Consider the following 16,814-nt stretch of genomic DNA (forward strand, 5'->3'; position numbering starts at 1 on the left):
ATTCAGAGCTTGGCAATGCTCTGGAGGAAGAAAGGGCAGGATTTGAAGCTTTGGGATGAATGCTGCTCCCAAAACTACCCAGCAAAGGGCTCCCTTCCCTCCCACAAACACCAGACTCCATTTGATGTTCCTTCTACAGCAAAGCAAGAGGAGATAAATTAAAACTGAGAACTCAGAGAGAGGGCTTTGATCCTATTGCCTGGAAATACGTAGGAGAATATTTTCTCCAGACGTCCTTTTGCTATATATGGAAACCAAATGCTGACTAATCACACAAACCTTACGGTGCCTGAGCACAGCTGTGATCTGCAGCACAACACTGTCACAAGGGCCCAGGAAAATGGGGAAAACCAAGAGGTTTGCTGCTGAGAAAGAGGAGAAAACAGTGATCAAAGGCACTGGAGGCCTGATCAGACAAGAGAGAGAGTTTCTAGCCGGTGAGCTTTTAAGATCCAAGTGACACATTTATTCTTGCATTACTGAACTTCAACGGGCCAAGTAATGATTATCTGTTTTCTAAGGGCGGAGAAAAATGATCCTCTCTGAGACCTGCTGACTCAGGCCAGCAGTAATGGGATGCAAAAGGCTGAATTTGGGTTTATTGGTTTACAGATAGCACCAGCTGGCAGGGATGGAGCCATTTAGAGCCGTTCATCAGGAGGTGGCCTCATGTCCCAGGCACAGACAGGACGTGGACAGAAGCTCTGATGTGGCACTGTCACTCGTGGTGACAGCCAGGGCACAGTCAGGGCTTGAATTTGCCCGAGGAATGTGGAGGTTTAATTTCTCTAGGTACTCCTCATCATCTGGAAAGGGAGAAATATCAACTCAAAGAGCGGCATCAATTCTTGCTTTTCACTTAAAGCGCTCATCAGCCGTGGCATAGCTAATTAATGCTTTCAATAGGTGTTAAAAATTCCTGGGCTGCAAGGCAGTAAATGCATTATGAGCAGGCAGAGGCAAGTGGCTACAGTTTAGAAGCACAAAGGTGAGATAATGGCCTTCCACATCACTGAACTGTCAACCTCATTTAGCACAAAGCCTGGCATCTGGAGATTTCAAATCATACAGCCGTTTAAAAATATATAGAATGTTAAATTAAATGACAAACACGGGACATGTCACCTTTTAGAGGCAGAAATGTAAAACCAAAGCATATGTTCTCCAACTGTATTTGCTCCAGGATCAGCAATATTTTTGTAACCTCATTAGTTTCTTGACTTGGTTTTAAACATGCAAGGATGGATATACAAATAAGTTTCAGGTCCTCCACGTGATAGCCTCAATTATAAGCCAATCTTTACCAGCAAAATAAATTAAGAACTGGAAGTTTAACTCTTGTGGAAGGTGAAGACAACGAGGAAGAATTTCTGCCAGCAGCTGGGATACAAAGTCCCCCTGTATGCTGAGCTCTGAATCAAGAGACGCGTGCAAATACCCTGGTTTCAAACCCACCTTTACAAGCACACCCCGTGTGTGTCAGTGTCCCTGCACACCCCAGGGCTCAGAGGCAGCAGTGACCACCCTGGCTGTGTGTGACAGAGCCCAAACTGCAGCTGGCTGCTCACAGGGCAGCTTTGGGCACTGCCACCCTGCCCCGTCCCCGCTGCAGTGGCAGTGTCACACCGGGGCGGCTCTGTGGGACAAAGGCAAGGTGACAAACCCCACTGCCCGGCACCATTGGGTACCTCTGCATGGTGCTGATGCCCTGGAGAGCCCAGCTCCAAGTTTTCCCAGGGGGAAAAGGGAGGGATCCCTCACCTGGCACCCCGTGTGCCGCTGCCGTGACCCCGCGCGGCGTTCGCACTTCACGCCTTGCACAATCTCTCACTGGAGGGTGATGAAAAGGCCAGAACTAGGCCAATAAAGCTGGATTTTATTTGTTCACGCACAGCAGCGGGGGTGTGCTGCCTGCTGATGGCACTGAACAAAACGTCACAGCTCCCCAAGCCCAAACTGTTTCTCGGCTCCTGCTGCAGAAGTGGATTTGAACTGATAAAGAGCTGCTGCAATCCCACACCTGGCATCATTGGGCCTCAGAAATGCTGAGTATTTCACTGAAATCAAACTCATGACTGTAGTTGGAGAAATGGCCACATCAGAGCTGGTGCCCCTCTACCTTCCCCTCCTCAGCCCCTATCAAAATCCATTTTATAGCATGGGGAATATTTGGTACTACCTAAAGATCATCAATTAATGAACTCACTGAAGCCCTGACCCATCTTTGAGCTGTGTATCCTCCCAAGAACCTGCTTCCATAAGGATGGATTCTTTTCCTCTGCAGGAACTGTAGGACCAGCACAAACCAAGTGCAGCATAATTTGACTTTTTTTATTTAACTTTTTTTTTGTCAGCTGGATTCGCAAAGTTTCAATCACGTTTCATTGGGGAGAAAGGAAAAAAAGCATGAGCCAAACTTTGAAATAAAATCATGAAATAGTGAAGCACTGCTGGCAGTTCAGCTTACTGGGCATCAAAGTTTAAACTTTGCTTTCAACCTCAGTTTTCCAAACACGCTGTCACTCACCATAATATGGGTTAAAAATAAGAGAAAGCAAAGATGAAATGTAAATGATTTAAATGCATGCATATGTTCTTTTGTAAAATGCATAATGCAGCTGCAAGATTTTTCCTCATATTTTGGACACAAATCAAGGGGGAAATGGTTCACTTATGATACAGTGAATTTTTTATCTAACTTCAGTGCTAAAATGTAGCTCCCTGTAAGCATTTCACTGGATACTGGGTATTGGTTTCCTTTTATTTGGGTTTTTTTTTTAAAGCTCAAATGCAAACACCAAAACCAAAGGACTACCAGAGCACTTTTTGCTTCTCCAAATTCTTTCATAGCAACTTTCTGCTTCTTAAAAATCCACCAGCAACACAAAAAAACCTTTGCAGATGACCTACAGCCATTGACTACATCTGACATTCAATCACAAATAAAATCATCCTTACTTTTAAAAAAGTATATTTTCAGTGATGGGCAAAAGGCAGACTGGTTTGCTCAGCGTTCCTGCTGTAAATAATAGAGGTGGAAATCCCAATTATTGGGAATTGCAAGAGTCTCACTGCAACAGTGGCTTCTGCTTTCTTACATTAAGGCAAAATTAAATAGGTAGCACTCTCCTGGAGTGGATTCTCTGCAGTGTCCCAAAGCTGCTACCAAGGTGTGATTTCTCACAGCGACAGCACCGTGGCAGAGCCCAGGAGAGGCAGCACAAAAAGGGGATGGCAGATCCAGCCACCAAAACTCCCCCAAACCATGCCAAAGCCTCCTGAATTCAGGAGTTATCCCCCAGTGCAGGTGGGCTGCAGGGAGCCGGGGCCAGCTGGGACAGAGGCAGGGAGAGGAGCCCTGCTCCTGCAGCAGATGTGAGCTCCAGGGAAAGCAGCTGTGCCAGAGCCCCCAGGGCCTTCCACACGAGGCACAAATGGTTGCCCCCGCTGCTGCTGGAGGGAAATGTCAGGGAAGAAAGGCTTGGCAAGGCTGGGATTTCAGGAGAGGATGGTCTGCACCCCACCTGACCTGGGGACGGGATTTTCCAGAGGACTATTACAATGGCAGAGCTTAGAAAATGTCTTTGGAAAGGCTTTCGTGTTGGTTTTGGGATAGGATATGAAGGCCCCAGGAATCCACTCTGAGGCCTTCAATCCGTGGCCAAACTCCAGCAAAAGCCATATGTTGTTCATATCAGCACCTTTTGCTTTTTCCCTTGCTCCATTTTCCAGAGCCTCAGGGCACCAGGGCTCAGGGCCCACCTCTCACCTGGAGAAATCCCAGGATGAGGATGAGGATGATGATGCCAATAACCCCAAACCTGTTTTCTGCCTTTTGCTGACTGTGCCCTGCTTGTTTTCATCTTCACAAGGGGAGCAGCAGCAGGTCTGAGCACAGGGAGTGCTTGGCTTTGTGCACTCCCTCAGAGGCTCCTTTTGGAAGGAGGAGACTCCCAGGTGAGCTGTTCCAAGCAGGAATAAAAGCTCCACAGCTGGAGGTTGGGACCTCCAGGACTCTCCCCGCACACCAGAGCAACTGAGGAGGAGGAGGATGGTGACAACCAGGGGCTCTTTTCACCCCGTGCTGCCATTCCCTGCTCTCTGCAGCAGCCACTTGCTGGCACCAGCTTTTTGGCTTTTTTGAGCTCTCCAGGCAGAGCTGGAGCAGTAACCAGCACCCAATTTAGCCTGGGTTGTAATAAAAAGTGAAAGTTAAAAGCAATGCAAGCAGCAGATAAAGAACTATTAAAATCTGGCTGGGGTGATGCCAGGGATGGAGTCCAAGGCAGGGGAGGAGCCACAGCTCCAAGCCAATGGGTATCCCACAGTGGTGGATAATTAAGGAAAACAAAATATTTTCCATCTGTTTCTTTACCCTTTACGTCACCGAGGCAATAAAATATATACACAAGTAAGCACCAACAGGCTGTATTTCAACTCAGCTATAAATATTTATTCCCAGCAGAGAACATCTTTACTCTAGTGAGTAGCCAGGGTGAGGAGGCTGGGATTGGAACACCCTCAAGGTATTAAACTCCACCTCAGAGCAGATGAAATGCCTGGCTAATTTATCACGCCAAAGAGCTCAAGAGTTTTATATGTGTCATATCCCCAAATCCACACTTCTGCTCGTTCCTCCTTATCACACTCTAATGGACAATTGCCACAACCTGCTCCTTCTGGATTAACAGTGGTGAATATAAATGTTTATTGCATTAAAAATTACAGCAAGAGGAAGCTGAAAGGCAAAAGGAAGGGTCTGCAGGGCCCTGAGGACAAGGGCTCTGGAACACCTCCTGAAAAAAGAGGAAGATCTCAAGAGGATGAGAACCATAATCCTGATGGCTGAAACCCTCAACATCTCACAGAGACTGCAGGCCAAAGAGGCAACAAGAAATAATGAGGCATATTTAGATATTTTCAAAGCAAGCATGTGAAATGCTGAGCAAATATTTTGAAAGATACAGCCTAATTGAGTGAAATCACTAAACAGAAATGTCTCCATTATAAACTGGTTACAAATAGAGCTTTCCCTGAAACAAAACTGACTCCAAAATTCAAACTTGCACATCCATTTTAAGGCCATTTCAAGTGGTCCAGATTAATAGATGAGCTTAGAATATGTTACAAGCTTATAAAAATATAAAGATTTGCAAAACACTTCCTTTAAGCAGCGCAGGAAAAGAGCAGAAATGTCAATGCACACGCTGCCTGCAAATACCAGTGGTGTGTTATTTCTGTGCAATCTCTCAAAACACAAGTACAGACACTGAGGTTTCTGGATCTCTTGTAAGTTTAACAGTAGCTGGGAGCTCTTAGATCTCCAGCTATAATAAATATTGTATCCTACAGGAGCCCATCGGGAATCTCAGCTCATGTGTTGTTCCACAGAAGATTGTGGTGTCAGATATGATTAGAATCAACACTTCCCACTTATTCAGAGCTTTAAAGCTACCTACACACAGCACTAACAACTGTTAATGAAAGGTAATTAAGGGCCACATCAGAATCTGGGATTAAGAAGGAGTTTTTGTTAACTAGCAGAAAACACCCCAGATAATAAGATTATTTTTGCCCCCCCTAAATAAGCCCTAAAAGGCATTTCTGTGCTTACACCGTGCTCCAGCCCAGTGCAGGCTTTCAGCTGCTGTGAACTGAAGGTGGCTTCCCCAACTGGAAGTCAGCAGCTCGCACTTGAGCAGTGAGATGCTGCAGAGGCTGCACTAATGGAGCCCCTACACGCGTCGGGCAGGTTGTGTGACACCAGAACAACTGTCTGGGAGCAGCAGCTCTGGGCCAGTGACCATTATCAGGGCCCCTGGGGGGCAACTTATCTTCCTGTGTGAAGGAAAAAAAAAAAAAAACCCTGTTCCTCTGGATTTGGTTTCCGTGCTGGGGAGGTCACAGTTCAGCTCTCGGGGAGCTGTGACACCAACAGAGGAACTGCTGGGCCAAAAATCACCTGGGGGAGGTGAAGGAGGAGAGCAGCACCTCCAGGAACCTCCACTGCTGAAAATCAAAGTGGATTCCAGCAGGGGCTAGAAATGCTGGGGTTTTTTTGATTTTTCAGTTGCATCAGTGAAATCAGATGCATGCAGCACTGGGGTTTTTTTTTAAGCTGATACAGACTTGGTTTGAAATGTACCCAGCTTAGAAGAGATGAATAGCTTCAATCACTGTGAGACTGCTCAGCTGAACCAGAGGCAAACTGGGATGAGGAGACTCCTCTGTCCCTTGCAGGGTAAAGCCACCCCACGTCACCACATTGTGCTGTGGGGAGTGAGCTGCCACCTCCAGAACTGACTAAACCACCCCCAATCATCACAGGGTGGAAAATTAAATCAGCCTCTAATGATTCTGCTGCCTTGCACTCACTGCTGCCATTGCCTGTCCTCTCCAGTGTACTTCTCCTGCCTCCAGAAAACACCCATCAGTGTTTCAAGACATTAATGCTACTCCATGGATCCCTGCAGCTGAGTCTTTTCCCAGTCCAGGCAATGATCCAGCAGCAAGTGCCCAGTCAGTAGTGTCAGGTCATTTTAATTTCTCCTCACATCTCCCCAGTCTATGGGGCATAGCTGTTTCTAGATGCAATCATCTACACTGCATTGGCATCTTGGAGCCTGCTGGAGTCACTTCTGTCTTAAGGCTCTCTTCAAAAACCATCAGATAACATTTTCTCAAATTAGATGAAATAAATCAAGTTGAAAACATTCGAAGGATCAGAATTTTGCATGATGCAGCTCGTGCACACACACTTAGCAAAGCAGATGAGCTGGATGGAGAGAGCAGGAGCACATGAGAGGAAACAGCAACACCTGAGATACCCCACATGCTGTCACCAGTCAGGGAATAATGCCTAAAACGTTATGCAAACAGGTAACATAATAAGCATTTTAAATAGATTTAATAACAGGATCAGCACAGAAGTAATTGCAGGAAAGAAGCATAACTGAAACTCGTGGAAATTCGGGCTGACAGGATGAGTAACTCCAAACCAAGCAGCCGGTGTTTTTGTGCTCCTGAACAGGTGATGCCCCCGAAGAGCAGCTTGTTCTCTGCCCGTTATTAAAACCTCTCAATTGCTGTGAAGAACAGCCCAGGGCCCAAAGCCTTTCCTTGCCTTCAAAGCTCAGCATTATCCTCTGCAGCCCTGAGTGCAATCTCTATGTGCCACAACAAACCACCTTTATCCCGTGCAGGTAATTACAGGTTCAGGTCAAGGACTGCAGCCCGGATTGATTTCATCTCCCCGCAGCCCCTGGCTGCCTCCGCTCCAGCAGCCTGACACCAGAGCTCCTGGAACAGGAGCCCAGCCCCGCCTCAGCCTGGCATTTATTGCCTGTGGCAGCAGGGACAGCCTGGGAATTCACAATGCTGGGGGCTTCATCTGCCAGCTGCATTCACACATCTTTACTACCTGAATAACTGAGCTGTGCCCGCTCCCAGGCAGCACTTTGTGGTCTACAGCGTTTGGGAATAAATATTTGATTGTGCATACAACAGAAAGGAGCTCAGATGGTTTAAGGTGTGACAGAAGAAGTGTTTATTCAATTCCAAGCGAGAGCAATGCCGGACAGTAAGAATTTGTCCCGTGGTCGCTGCCTCACAGGTGTGGTGATGAACAATAAAAGGACAACTCCCTCCCAACACAAAGCCTCAGTCAATTCTTCTGTTCATTAAACCCTCTGCAGGCAGAGCTCTCTGTCCATGAGCAGCCAGTCACACACAGAAGAAAGGGAAGTACTAAATTACAAGCTGATTTTAAGTGGGCATTGATTGAAGTAACCAGAAGAGAGCTTAGCATTGTCAGAGTTTCATACAACAGTAATAAACAATCTTCATGAAAAAATGATGTGTGCATCCCCCTGCAGCACAGCACTCACCAGGTTTCAGCTGAGAACATTAAGGTTCTCTCCCCACCCCACACACAATTAATGAGGAAAACAATCCTCAGCATCTTTTTCTCCTACAAATTAATTTTATTCATTAAATAATGCCATCCACTGAAATCCTCCCCGCTCAATCTCTGCATTTATTCTAGGCAAGAAAGAAACAGATTTATGATTCTATTCTGTGTTCTTCTCCCAGCAGGAAAGGAAGAGGTTGATACAAAAAAAAAAGAGATGAGACAATTTCTCTGTCAATGTTCTCATCCTCCACTAGCAATGCAACCAAATCATTACTTGGCTGCTGGATAAGTGTCCAAAAGCTCTTTGTGTGAGGGAACAAACAAGGCTTTCCACAGACAGACACAGAGATGCAGCCACTTCTCTAAAATGAGCAGGGCTGAGTCACTGAGCACACCTGAGTCACTGAGCCCGCACCTGGGCTGCAGCTGAAGGAAACACTCTGTGGGCAAACTCACCGACCACAACTGCTGCAAAATCCTTTCCCTGGAGCCTTCCTAGCTCTGACAGCTCAGAGCTGACTGTACAGACACCCCAACCTGCCTGCACCCCTAATTTCTGCATCATTCATTAGGCAGAGAGTTCTCCCAGGTTTGATTTTTCAGGTATGTAACACGTATGATGTATGTCGTCCCTCCACAGGTTACAGAATGAGAACTCAGAGAGGTGCCTGGACTCTTTAAGGTTTTTCTTTCATTTCTGGGCTCATAAATAGAATGTGACTTACTAGGAGTTAACCCACCTGTGTTAAAGCCAAGGCCACAGGCTGAGCACAGCTTTGGGCAGGAGGACAAACACTCTCTGCCTGCTGCACACAGTGAGCAGCTCCTACCTGTGCAGTGCTTCTGCTGCTGCATCATCACCAAAGGCTCCCTGCTTTAAGGATTTAAACCAAGATTTAAACTCCCCGTTGTCCCCCTTTAACATTCCCAACTGCCAATCTGGAACAGCATCTGGAATTACAGTGCATTTCATCCTTGAGGGTATATTCTCTCTGTGATGCATATGACTAAAATATGTGCATTGAAGGACAAACCTTTAGGTGGCCAGTACTTTTAGGTGACTGAATTTTTTGCAAACTTTTCTTGAAAAAATAACCCAGAGAACAGCGTCTTAGGAGGATTTTGAGTTGAGAGAACCATACTGTAATATGCATTTTTAAAATATAACCAAATAATCTTTACAGATTCAGCCATCCACCTTGAGAATGCCACTGCAAACTTCCATTATTGATAACAACATCAGTTTTGCACTTTTTAAACGAAGACTTTGGCAAGTGATCTTATGAGACCATCCTTAGAATATCACAGTTTTACAACCATGTGAGGAAAACCACGCTTAAAAAAAAGGAAAAACAACAACAAACCCACACAACCTGCTTATTAAATGCAACAAAAGAACTGCCACCAAGAGGGGAGAAGGAAGGAAGCTGTTGAGAAAGGCAGGAGGATAATGGGAGATGATAAACATGTACTTGAGGTCTTTTGCTAGGAAGGAGAAGTGATGAGTCAGATAAGCAGAGGCGCCACACGGGTTGCATCTCCCAGCAACAGGCAATCAGAGCTCCAGATAAGCATCTTCATAAAGTGCAACAGGCTCCAGTGCAGGGGCAGAGCTCAACAATCACTTCCTGGTTCAGCTCAGGCAGGGGAAAAAAAAATAGAATTTATGACCTACTTAAAAACCCTTCAAAGCTAAAAATGTCTTTTCCATAAAGAACATCAGCCGTGTAGGGCACGGCGTGGGAAGAGCAGGAAATGAGAATGGAGTGGAACACAAAAACCCAGGGCTGTACATGAGTGGCCTTAAAACCAAACCCTTCCCATCCACAGCTGAGATTCGTGGAGTTTTCTGCGCATCTCAGAGGTGGGAAGAGAAGAAAATAAGTATAAAATACTCTCCTTTCCTTTGCTGGGCCCTGTTACAACCTCAAAAAACAGTGTATGTATTTTCCTTGTGCCTCCTTTACTCTAAGCCATCAATTCACACAATTCAGAATCTGAACCCCTGAGTTCTGCATGGGAAAAAGGGAGGATCAGGCAATACAAAACCTGCAAAGAGATGCTAAAATCCCTCAATCAAAAATCAATTCCAACCCAACCTGTCTGGGTGAAGCAAATAAAAAACTGCCATCAGCATGTCCCTAACAAAACCCACGGATTGTTTATGAGAAACTTATGAAGTGCTATAACCAAACTGAGTCACTGCTGTGCAGTAAATGTATTTTCAGTCTCCTAACAATGTATACAATGGATTTTGGCAATTTTAATACGGACACACATGTTAAAGGCATTACAAATGAGGCTTCATCACAGTCACATGAGTCAGTTCATGCTAAAGCCCCATCCACACCTGAGGAGAAGCTGTTCAGCATGGAAGAGGCACAGTCCTGTGTGTGCACTGTTTCTGTTGTAGATGGGCTCACACAGCTTCAGGAAGTGCTACAGTTACAGAATGGTGACATTTCAGAATTATTGCACATCCCTGTTACAGGTGAAGGCACTGCTCCACCACAGGAGGAAAAAAATCCCTCCTGTTATAATGATAATGCTGAGATCTCTCTGTATCAGCTGATAGTGAGGCACAGCTCTGCCATTCATCACCCTGAATCTCAAGTATCACACACACAGCCTGAAGCACTCCTGTGATTCCAGCTTGGAACCTTTTAGGAGCAATAAGCATAGATGAACAAGGCAAAAAAAAAAAAAAATCCTAACTGATGCATTAATATTTTCTTCTGTATCAAACAATTATTTTCAAAATTACTTTGCCATGTAGTAAAACAAACAAAATTCCCTTTCAATAACCAGCACCAGATGTTTGTCTAAGCCCAACAGGAATTAATTTAACAACTTTTAAATATTTGAAAATGGAATTTATAAGGACAATTCTCAATATCCAAAGTAAATGTGGTTACCATTGAACTCTGTTATAAACACGTACATGAAATATCCCGTAATACCCAAATAAATTCATTTGGCAAACAATGAAGTATCTTGGACTCAGCATTTATATCAAACAGCAAACAGAGTCTGAAACAGGAGCTTTTATTTTAACTCTCTTCAAACCAACCTTCAGAAACCCCTTTCTGTATGTGTCACAGTCTCTTTTTACAGTTTAACCTCAATCCAATCAGGAGTCTCCGGGGATTTTCAAATCGCTAAAGATTAAAATCCTCTCCGACCTGACTGTTTGACTAATGCTGTGTGTTTAATAATTCTACTTGTGAGAGATTTTATTTGACAAAATCCTGCTGTGTGGACCCTCAGACGCTGTACAGCTGCCCTGGAACATAAAGCTCTGCTGCTGCCCTTGTTTCTTTAGGCAGGCTATTCCCCAGCACTGAGGGGAAAAGAGAACTTTATAGCACATCTATTACTCTGTTGATATTAACACAACCACTGTGGTATTAAATCTACACACTCTTTTCAGAGCAGAGCAGTGAAAATGTGCCTATTACACAAACATTAGATAAACTCTCCTGTTGTCCTGACTGTTCACAGAAATCAATTACATTTATGATTACATTTCAATGAAAGCGACTTTATAAACGAGATGGAACTGTAATATTCTGCGCTTTAGGCATTCATTAATAAAAGCATTTCGGTGTTAGTGTTTGTAAATGTTCTGCTTTTTAGTTTAGGCAGTTTTTAGCGTTCTATAGCTCATGTTAAACTTTACATAAATAGTGTGTCCAGATCTTACCACAATGCTGTGACTTCACATTGGAGGGGAACAAAAAGAATCATCATTACGGCAAGATTGAGAATTTGTATGAGACAGCACTTACCCCGTGGTGCAGAAAACCAGGACAACCTCGATGCCAACAATCAGCACACACATTACCAGCCAAAACAAAAGAGCAGATGGATGGATTTGAACCAGAAAAGGAAGGTGTTCCTACCTGAAGTAGCATCGATGACCGTGGAGACGCCGCGGCGGTCGGCCGCTGGCCGCGGGGACCCCGGCATGCTGACGGGCTCCGAGCGCACGGGCTGGATCCTGCAACCAACCAACAATTCACACTCAGCCAGGCTGGGAGACACCTTGGGGAGCATGAATCTAACCTACAGCCTCCTCATTAACTAATCCATGGCACTGAGGGCCATGTCCAGGCCTTTTTCTGACCCACACTGGTCAGCTACGGGGACCCCGGCATGCTGACGGGCTCCGAGCGCACGGGCTGGATCCTGCAACCAACCAACAATTCACACTCAGCCAGGCTGGGAGACACCTTGGGGAGCATGAATCTAACCTACAGCCTCCTCATTAACTAATCTGTGGCACTGAGTGCCATGTCCAGGCCTTTTTCTGACCCACACTGGTCAGCTACGGGGACCCCGGCATACTGACGGGCTCCGAGCGCACGGGCTGGATCCTGCCAACCAACCAACAATTCACACTCAGCCAGGCTGGGAGACACCTTGGGGAGCACCAATCCAACCTGCAACCTCCTCATTAACTAATCCATGCACTGAGTGCCATGTCCAGGCCTTTTTCTGACCTGCACAGGTCAGCTGCAGGGACCCTGGCATGCTGACAGGCTCTGAGCACACTGCCTGCATCCTGCCAACCAACCAACAATTCACACTCAGCCAGGCTGGGAGACACCTTGGGGAGCCCCAATCCATCCTACAGCCTCCTCATTAATTAATCCATGCACTATATAGTCCTTTTTAAGCAGGTCCAGGGATGGGGACTCCACCCATCCTCTGGGCAGATGATTTGCAGTCACCACCTGGACACACTCAGCAGGGTCCAATCCCACCCAAACCAGAATCAGCTGGGGCATCAGCAGCAAATTAACTCTGAAATGGCTTAAAAGCTACTGGAAACTTCTGTCTTCCCTCGTTTGGTACAGCTGAGATTGGGATAATCCACCCAAAGACTCAAAGTTGGTATTCCTAAAGGATGGCTCAGATGGGAGCTCTCAGAAAGCCTCAAAGGAAAAAGCTCACCCTACCCAAACTTGGTTCAAAAGCCTCCATTACCCTCCTCAACACCAGTATTTTAATGATCCATTTGTAATTGTTTATTCCTTTTGCAACAGAGATCTGTATTATTTCTTTTAATTTCTGCTTTCTTTCTGCATGTGCATACATACATATTAAAAAAAAAAAATTGACACCCATATCCTTCCTTGTGGCAGTAATCACACACAAGGAGAAATCACACATTTCAAACCCATGGATTTCCAGTCTGAGGACAATCTGCTCACTTTGGATGGGATTAGTCATATTATCCATCTCTCTTGCTTTACTCCTAAGAGTTTCAGACACAGTCCCAAACAATCCAAGTCCCTACCACAGAACTTTGGACTTCGAATCACATGCAGAGTCAGGAGCATGGAAACTTGTTAAATCTGGAGTTACTGGGCAGGACACAAACACTTGGAGCATAAATCTCTCTAGAAATCACCAGTAAATGTAAACCCACAGTTACCTTCACTCTCCTTCCCTAAGCACAACCCCCTGCCCCCAATTCCAAATCAGCTAATGTCCAAAACCAGATGAATTAAATACGTGAAAAAGAACTACAAGGAAGGCAAAAAAGGAGTGGGAAAAAATAAAAACAGGGAGGAGGAAAACATTCCAGAAGTTCACTTACTGCTCCAACACACTGACTGCTGTCTAAATTCATGGCACAAAGCTCCCACTCAGGTCTGAGAAAATGAATTTATTAAGCTATGCAGAAACTGCGAAAGGCAAGAGGACACTGAGCAAGGCCACCAGACTTTGTGCTGGACAGAATTTCCCTGTCACATGCCCAAGAAGGGGCAGCAAAAGGAACCTGAGCTGCTTGGCCTGGATGGATTTTTCTCACTGCCTCACATGCTCTTCCAAGGCTTTGCCCTGGCCAAACCTGATAAAAACCACATCCTACACACCCGGCTCTACACACAACCAAGGTGAGACGGCAGGGAAACCGGTTTTATTTGTTACCTGAGGCTGTTGAGATCGAGATCATCAGTGTCAAAGTCCAGGAGAGGCTGTGGGGTGTCGCTGGGGCCGTGGGACTGCAGCACCGAGGAGCTGGAGGAGATGACCGTGGTCTGGCCCGAGGGGTGGATGGTTTTGAACTGGAACTGGGGGCCCATCCACAGGCGTCGATGAGGCCCGGTGTGAGTCACGATTTCCACCTGTGGGGAGGGAGATGGGCAGGGATTAACACGCAGCTGCAGCTTGGCACAGTGAGTGGTTCTTTCCCAGGCTGGACTCCTGCTGTCCTCATGTGAAAAGGGTGGTCAGAGCCCAGGTGTTTGGAGGAATGTTTAACAAGGGGTAACTGGGGATGTCTTTGCTAGAGAATGGATGCTTCAGCTGAAGCCAAGAGCTTCTTGAAGAGACTAGAAATTTCTGAAGCACCAGTGTCAGGACAATGAAGTCCAGGTCTTAAATTGTTCTAAAGGTCAAAGCTTCATCCTGGTCACCACTTCACCTGGTCCTGTTCTTTCCTCCCTTTGCCATGATGAAATACACCCCAAAACTCGAATGCTGTGACCAAGAGAGAACACATCTCTGCCTGAATCTGCATGGAGCAGAGAGAGGAACCAGGATCCCACATTCCCCAGACATCCCTCATCCTGAGCAGGGGGAGGACACTGCTTCCAGAGGGCTCCTTCCAGCTTTGTTACAGCTGCTTTGTGAAAGTTCACAGCTTAAACTGCTTCCCATGGATACAGGGAGAGCTGGATGGCAAATCACAGCTCCTAATTCCTGTTGGCACGTGTGAGGAGAGGCTGGCATGGAGCATCTTGTGGGAAGCACAGGATCCATAACCCAGAGCAATGATGGGAAGAGTGCTGGGATCAGCTCAGCACAGCAACACAGCCATGGATGTGCTCCACACACAGGCTCCACACAAACACAGCCAGTTAACCAAAATTCTGACAGTTCAACAGAAGTTGTGGTGTTTGTGATCAGGAAAGCTGTAAATAAAAGGCTAAACAAAGCATAGAATTTCTGTAATCAAGAGAATAGAATCATTAAGGCTGGAAAGATGGTGCAATGCAACACTAAAAATCAGAAAGAGCTTTCAAAGGTCAGTAAAAGGAAAGACAAAATGAAAATATTAAGCTCTGGTGAACCCATACTTCTAAAATATAAAATAGACTATGAAGTTCCTGTCAATTCAAACCCTAAAACAACCATCAGCCTCCCAGCAGAAATGCACGTTAGCGAGGGAATTCAGGAGAACAGGATTTTCTATAGGTGCATAGCTGTATGCTAGTAGTGATTCTCCACCTTTCAGGAGCAATTTGAAACCCTGGATGATGTCAGTTCTCTGCTAATGTCAGACAACAACCACAGCCCATGCAGCTCCATTTCCACCCTTGCATTTAGCTCAGCCTAACTCAGCTTGGCTGCAGCCGTTTCCAAAGCAAGTAGCTTTTATGTAGCAGCGTAAATTAGGCCACAGATAAAGTAATCTGTGTATTTTAAGCTCGAAACCATCAGTGTCACAGAGCCGAGAGGTAAACAGATGCCTCTGCAATTTTACTGAGGCTATGGCCAGATGTTCCTATTCACTCTCCTGTTGTGTGCAGGACAAACATATTGTATCTACTTCCCACTGACAGCACACATTACCCACTGTTCTAATTGAAAAGTTGAAGTGAAGGGCGGTGTTTTTTCACTGCTTGCTGTTCCTGTTGATAACAACACTTTAATTCTGAAAAACATCCTTGCACTTTAGGCTTAATCTGAAGTGGCTGGCTCGGGGAGCGCCAGCGTTGCCGTGCTCCAAGGGCTCTCATCACTCCTGCTCTCAGCAGGAATTAAACATTCCAGGAGCATTCTCAGAATTATCTGTGTTCTGTGACATCACTTGGGGGCCTTTTTTTTTTTTTTTTTTTTTTTTCCCCTTTATAAATGTATTTACTCTTCTAGAGGGATGGATGTGGTGAAGTTTGAGCAGTCTAAGTTCTGTTGACATCTTTATGTCTTCCAAGAATTAGTAATAAACAAACAGCCACAATGTAGGTTTATCATCATCTCTTTTTTTCCTGAACAGTAAAATAAGCAAATACCTCCAAATAGTCTTGGAGAGTTGGAAAACTACAGGTGAAATCTGGTCCCAAGGAGCTGAGAGATAAAATTCCTCAGACTCCCCTGACTGAGAAGTTTCATCATCTTTGTGCTCTGAGAAATCAGACAGAGCACAGACAAATGAGACACCTCAGTGTGCAGCCACATCTGAAACCTCAGACAGGTAAGTGAATTCACATGACTGGATTCCCCAGTGAATGCCCCTCCTGGACAGGTCCATGTGGAAACCTAACCTCTCATTTCAGGAAAAAAAGCTGTGTATGATTTATTCACCAGTGGGAGAAGCAAATCCCATCCATAAATATTTCATATTTATGCCATACACCCCAGCAACACATTTAATGCATCACTCTCATAACAACATTGTTCCTAAACCAGAGGAAACCCACCTAATTTGTCAGGGTGAATTCCATGGATCAGGTACCTTGTAATTGCTTTGGCAAATCCAGAGCATTTGTAAATTTTATTTATTTATTTAACTCCAACCTTTCATTTCTAAGAGGAACTAATTCTCAGTGTATTATTCATGACCTACATTCTTACACTGAGGTTCTGTTTGGAGCCAAATGGTCAAGTATTTACTGAGTTCTTACAGAGAAGCTTCATGGACTGAGACAAAGCAAGATTGGATAATAAGACAAAGATTTGACCTCATATAAAACTCCTCCACCAAGCATGATAGTTTTAAAGCAATACAGTGTTTCTACCTGGCCACAAGTCACAGGAATTCTCAGCAGGAAATGATAACCAGGGGAGGAAGGAAGGAAACCAGCTACTGCCCCATTTTTATGGTCTAATGCAGAGAGTCCCCAGGTCACCACCAAAAGGCACCATCATTCTGCCCACCTCCTTCACC

At 45.3% G+C, this 16,814-nt stretch overlaps 1 protein-coding gene across 12 annotated transcripts in view; it reads right to left on the reverse strand.

Annotated features, from left to right (window-relative positions):
* The window catches only part of BCAS3 (BCAS3 microtubule associated cell migration factor), a 300,050-nt gene that overhangs the window by 161,745 nt on the left and 121,491 nt on the right, over positions 1-16,814 (reverse strand). For 11 of the 12 annotated variants that reach the window (XR_010745132.1, XM_066333524.1, XM_066333513.1 and 8 more), the window contains 2 exons: positions 13,853-14,049; positions 11,815-11,912 (listed from right to left, as the gene is read on the reverse strand). Coding sequence is in view for 11 of the 12 variants with exons in the window: in XM_066333524.1 (XP_066189621.1) it covers positions 11,815-11,912; positions 13,853-14,049 (295 nt within the window). In the remaining variant the exon portion in view is untranslated. Of the gene's footprint in view, positions 1-10,115; positions 10,352-11,814; positions 11,913-13,852; positions 14,050-16,814 lie in introns of those variants that run through there. The other variant, XM_066333523.1, reaches the window with a different exon arrangement.

This window comes from Sylvia atricapilla, chromosome 20, assembly GCF_009819655.1.
Source record: "Sylvia atricapilla isolate bSylAtr1 chromosome 20, bSylAtr1.pri, whole genome shotgun sequence".
NCBI classification, from domain to species: domain Eukaryota; kingdom Metazoa; phylum Chordata; class Aves; order Passeriformes; family Sylviidae; genus Sylvia; species Sylvia atricapilla.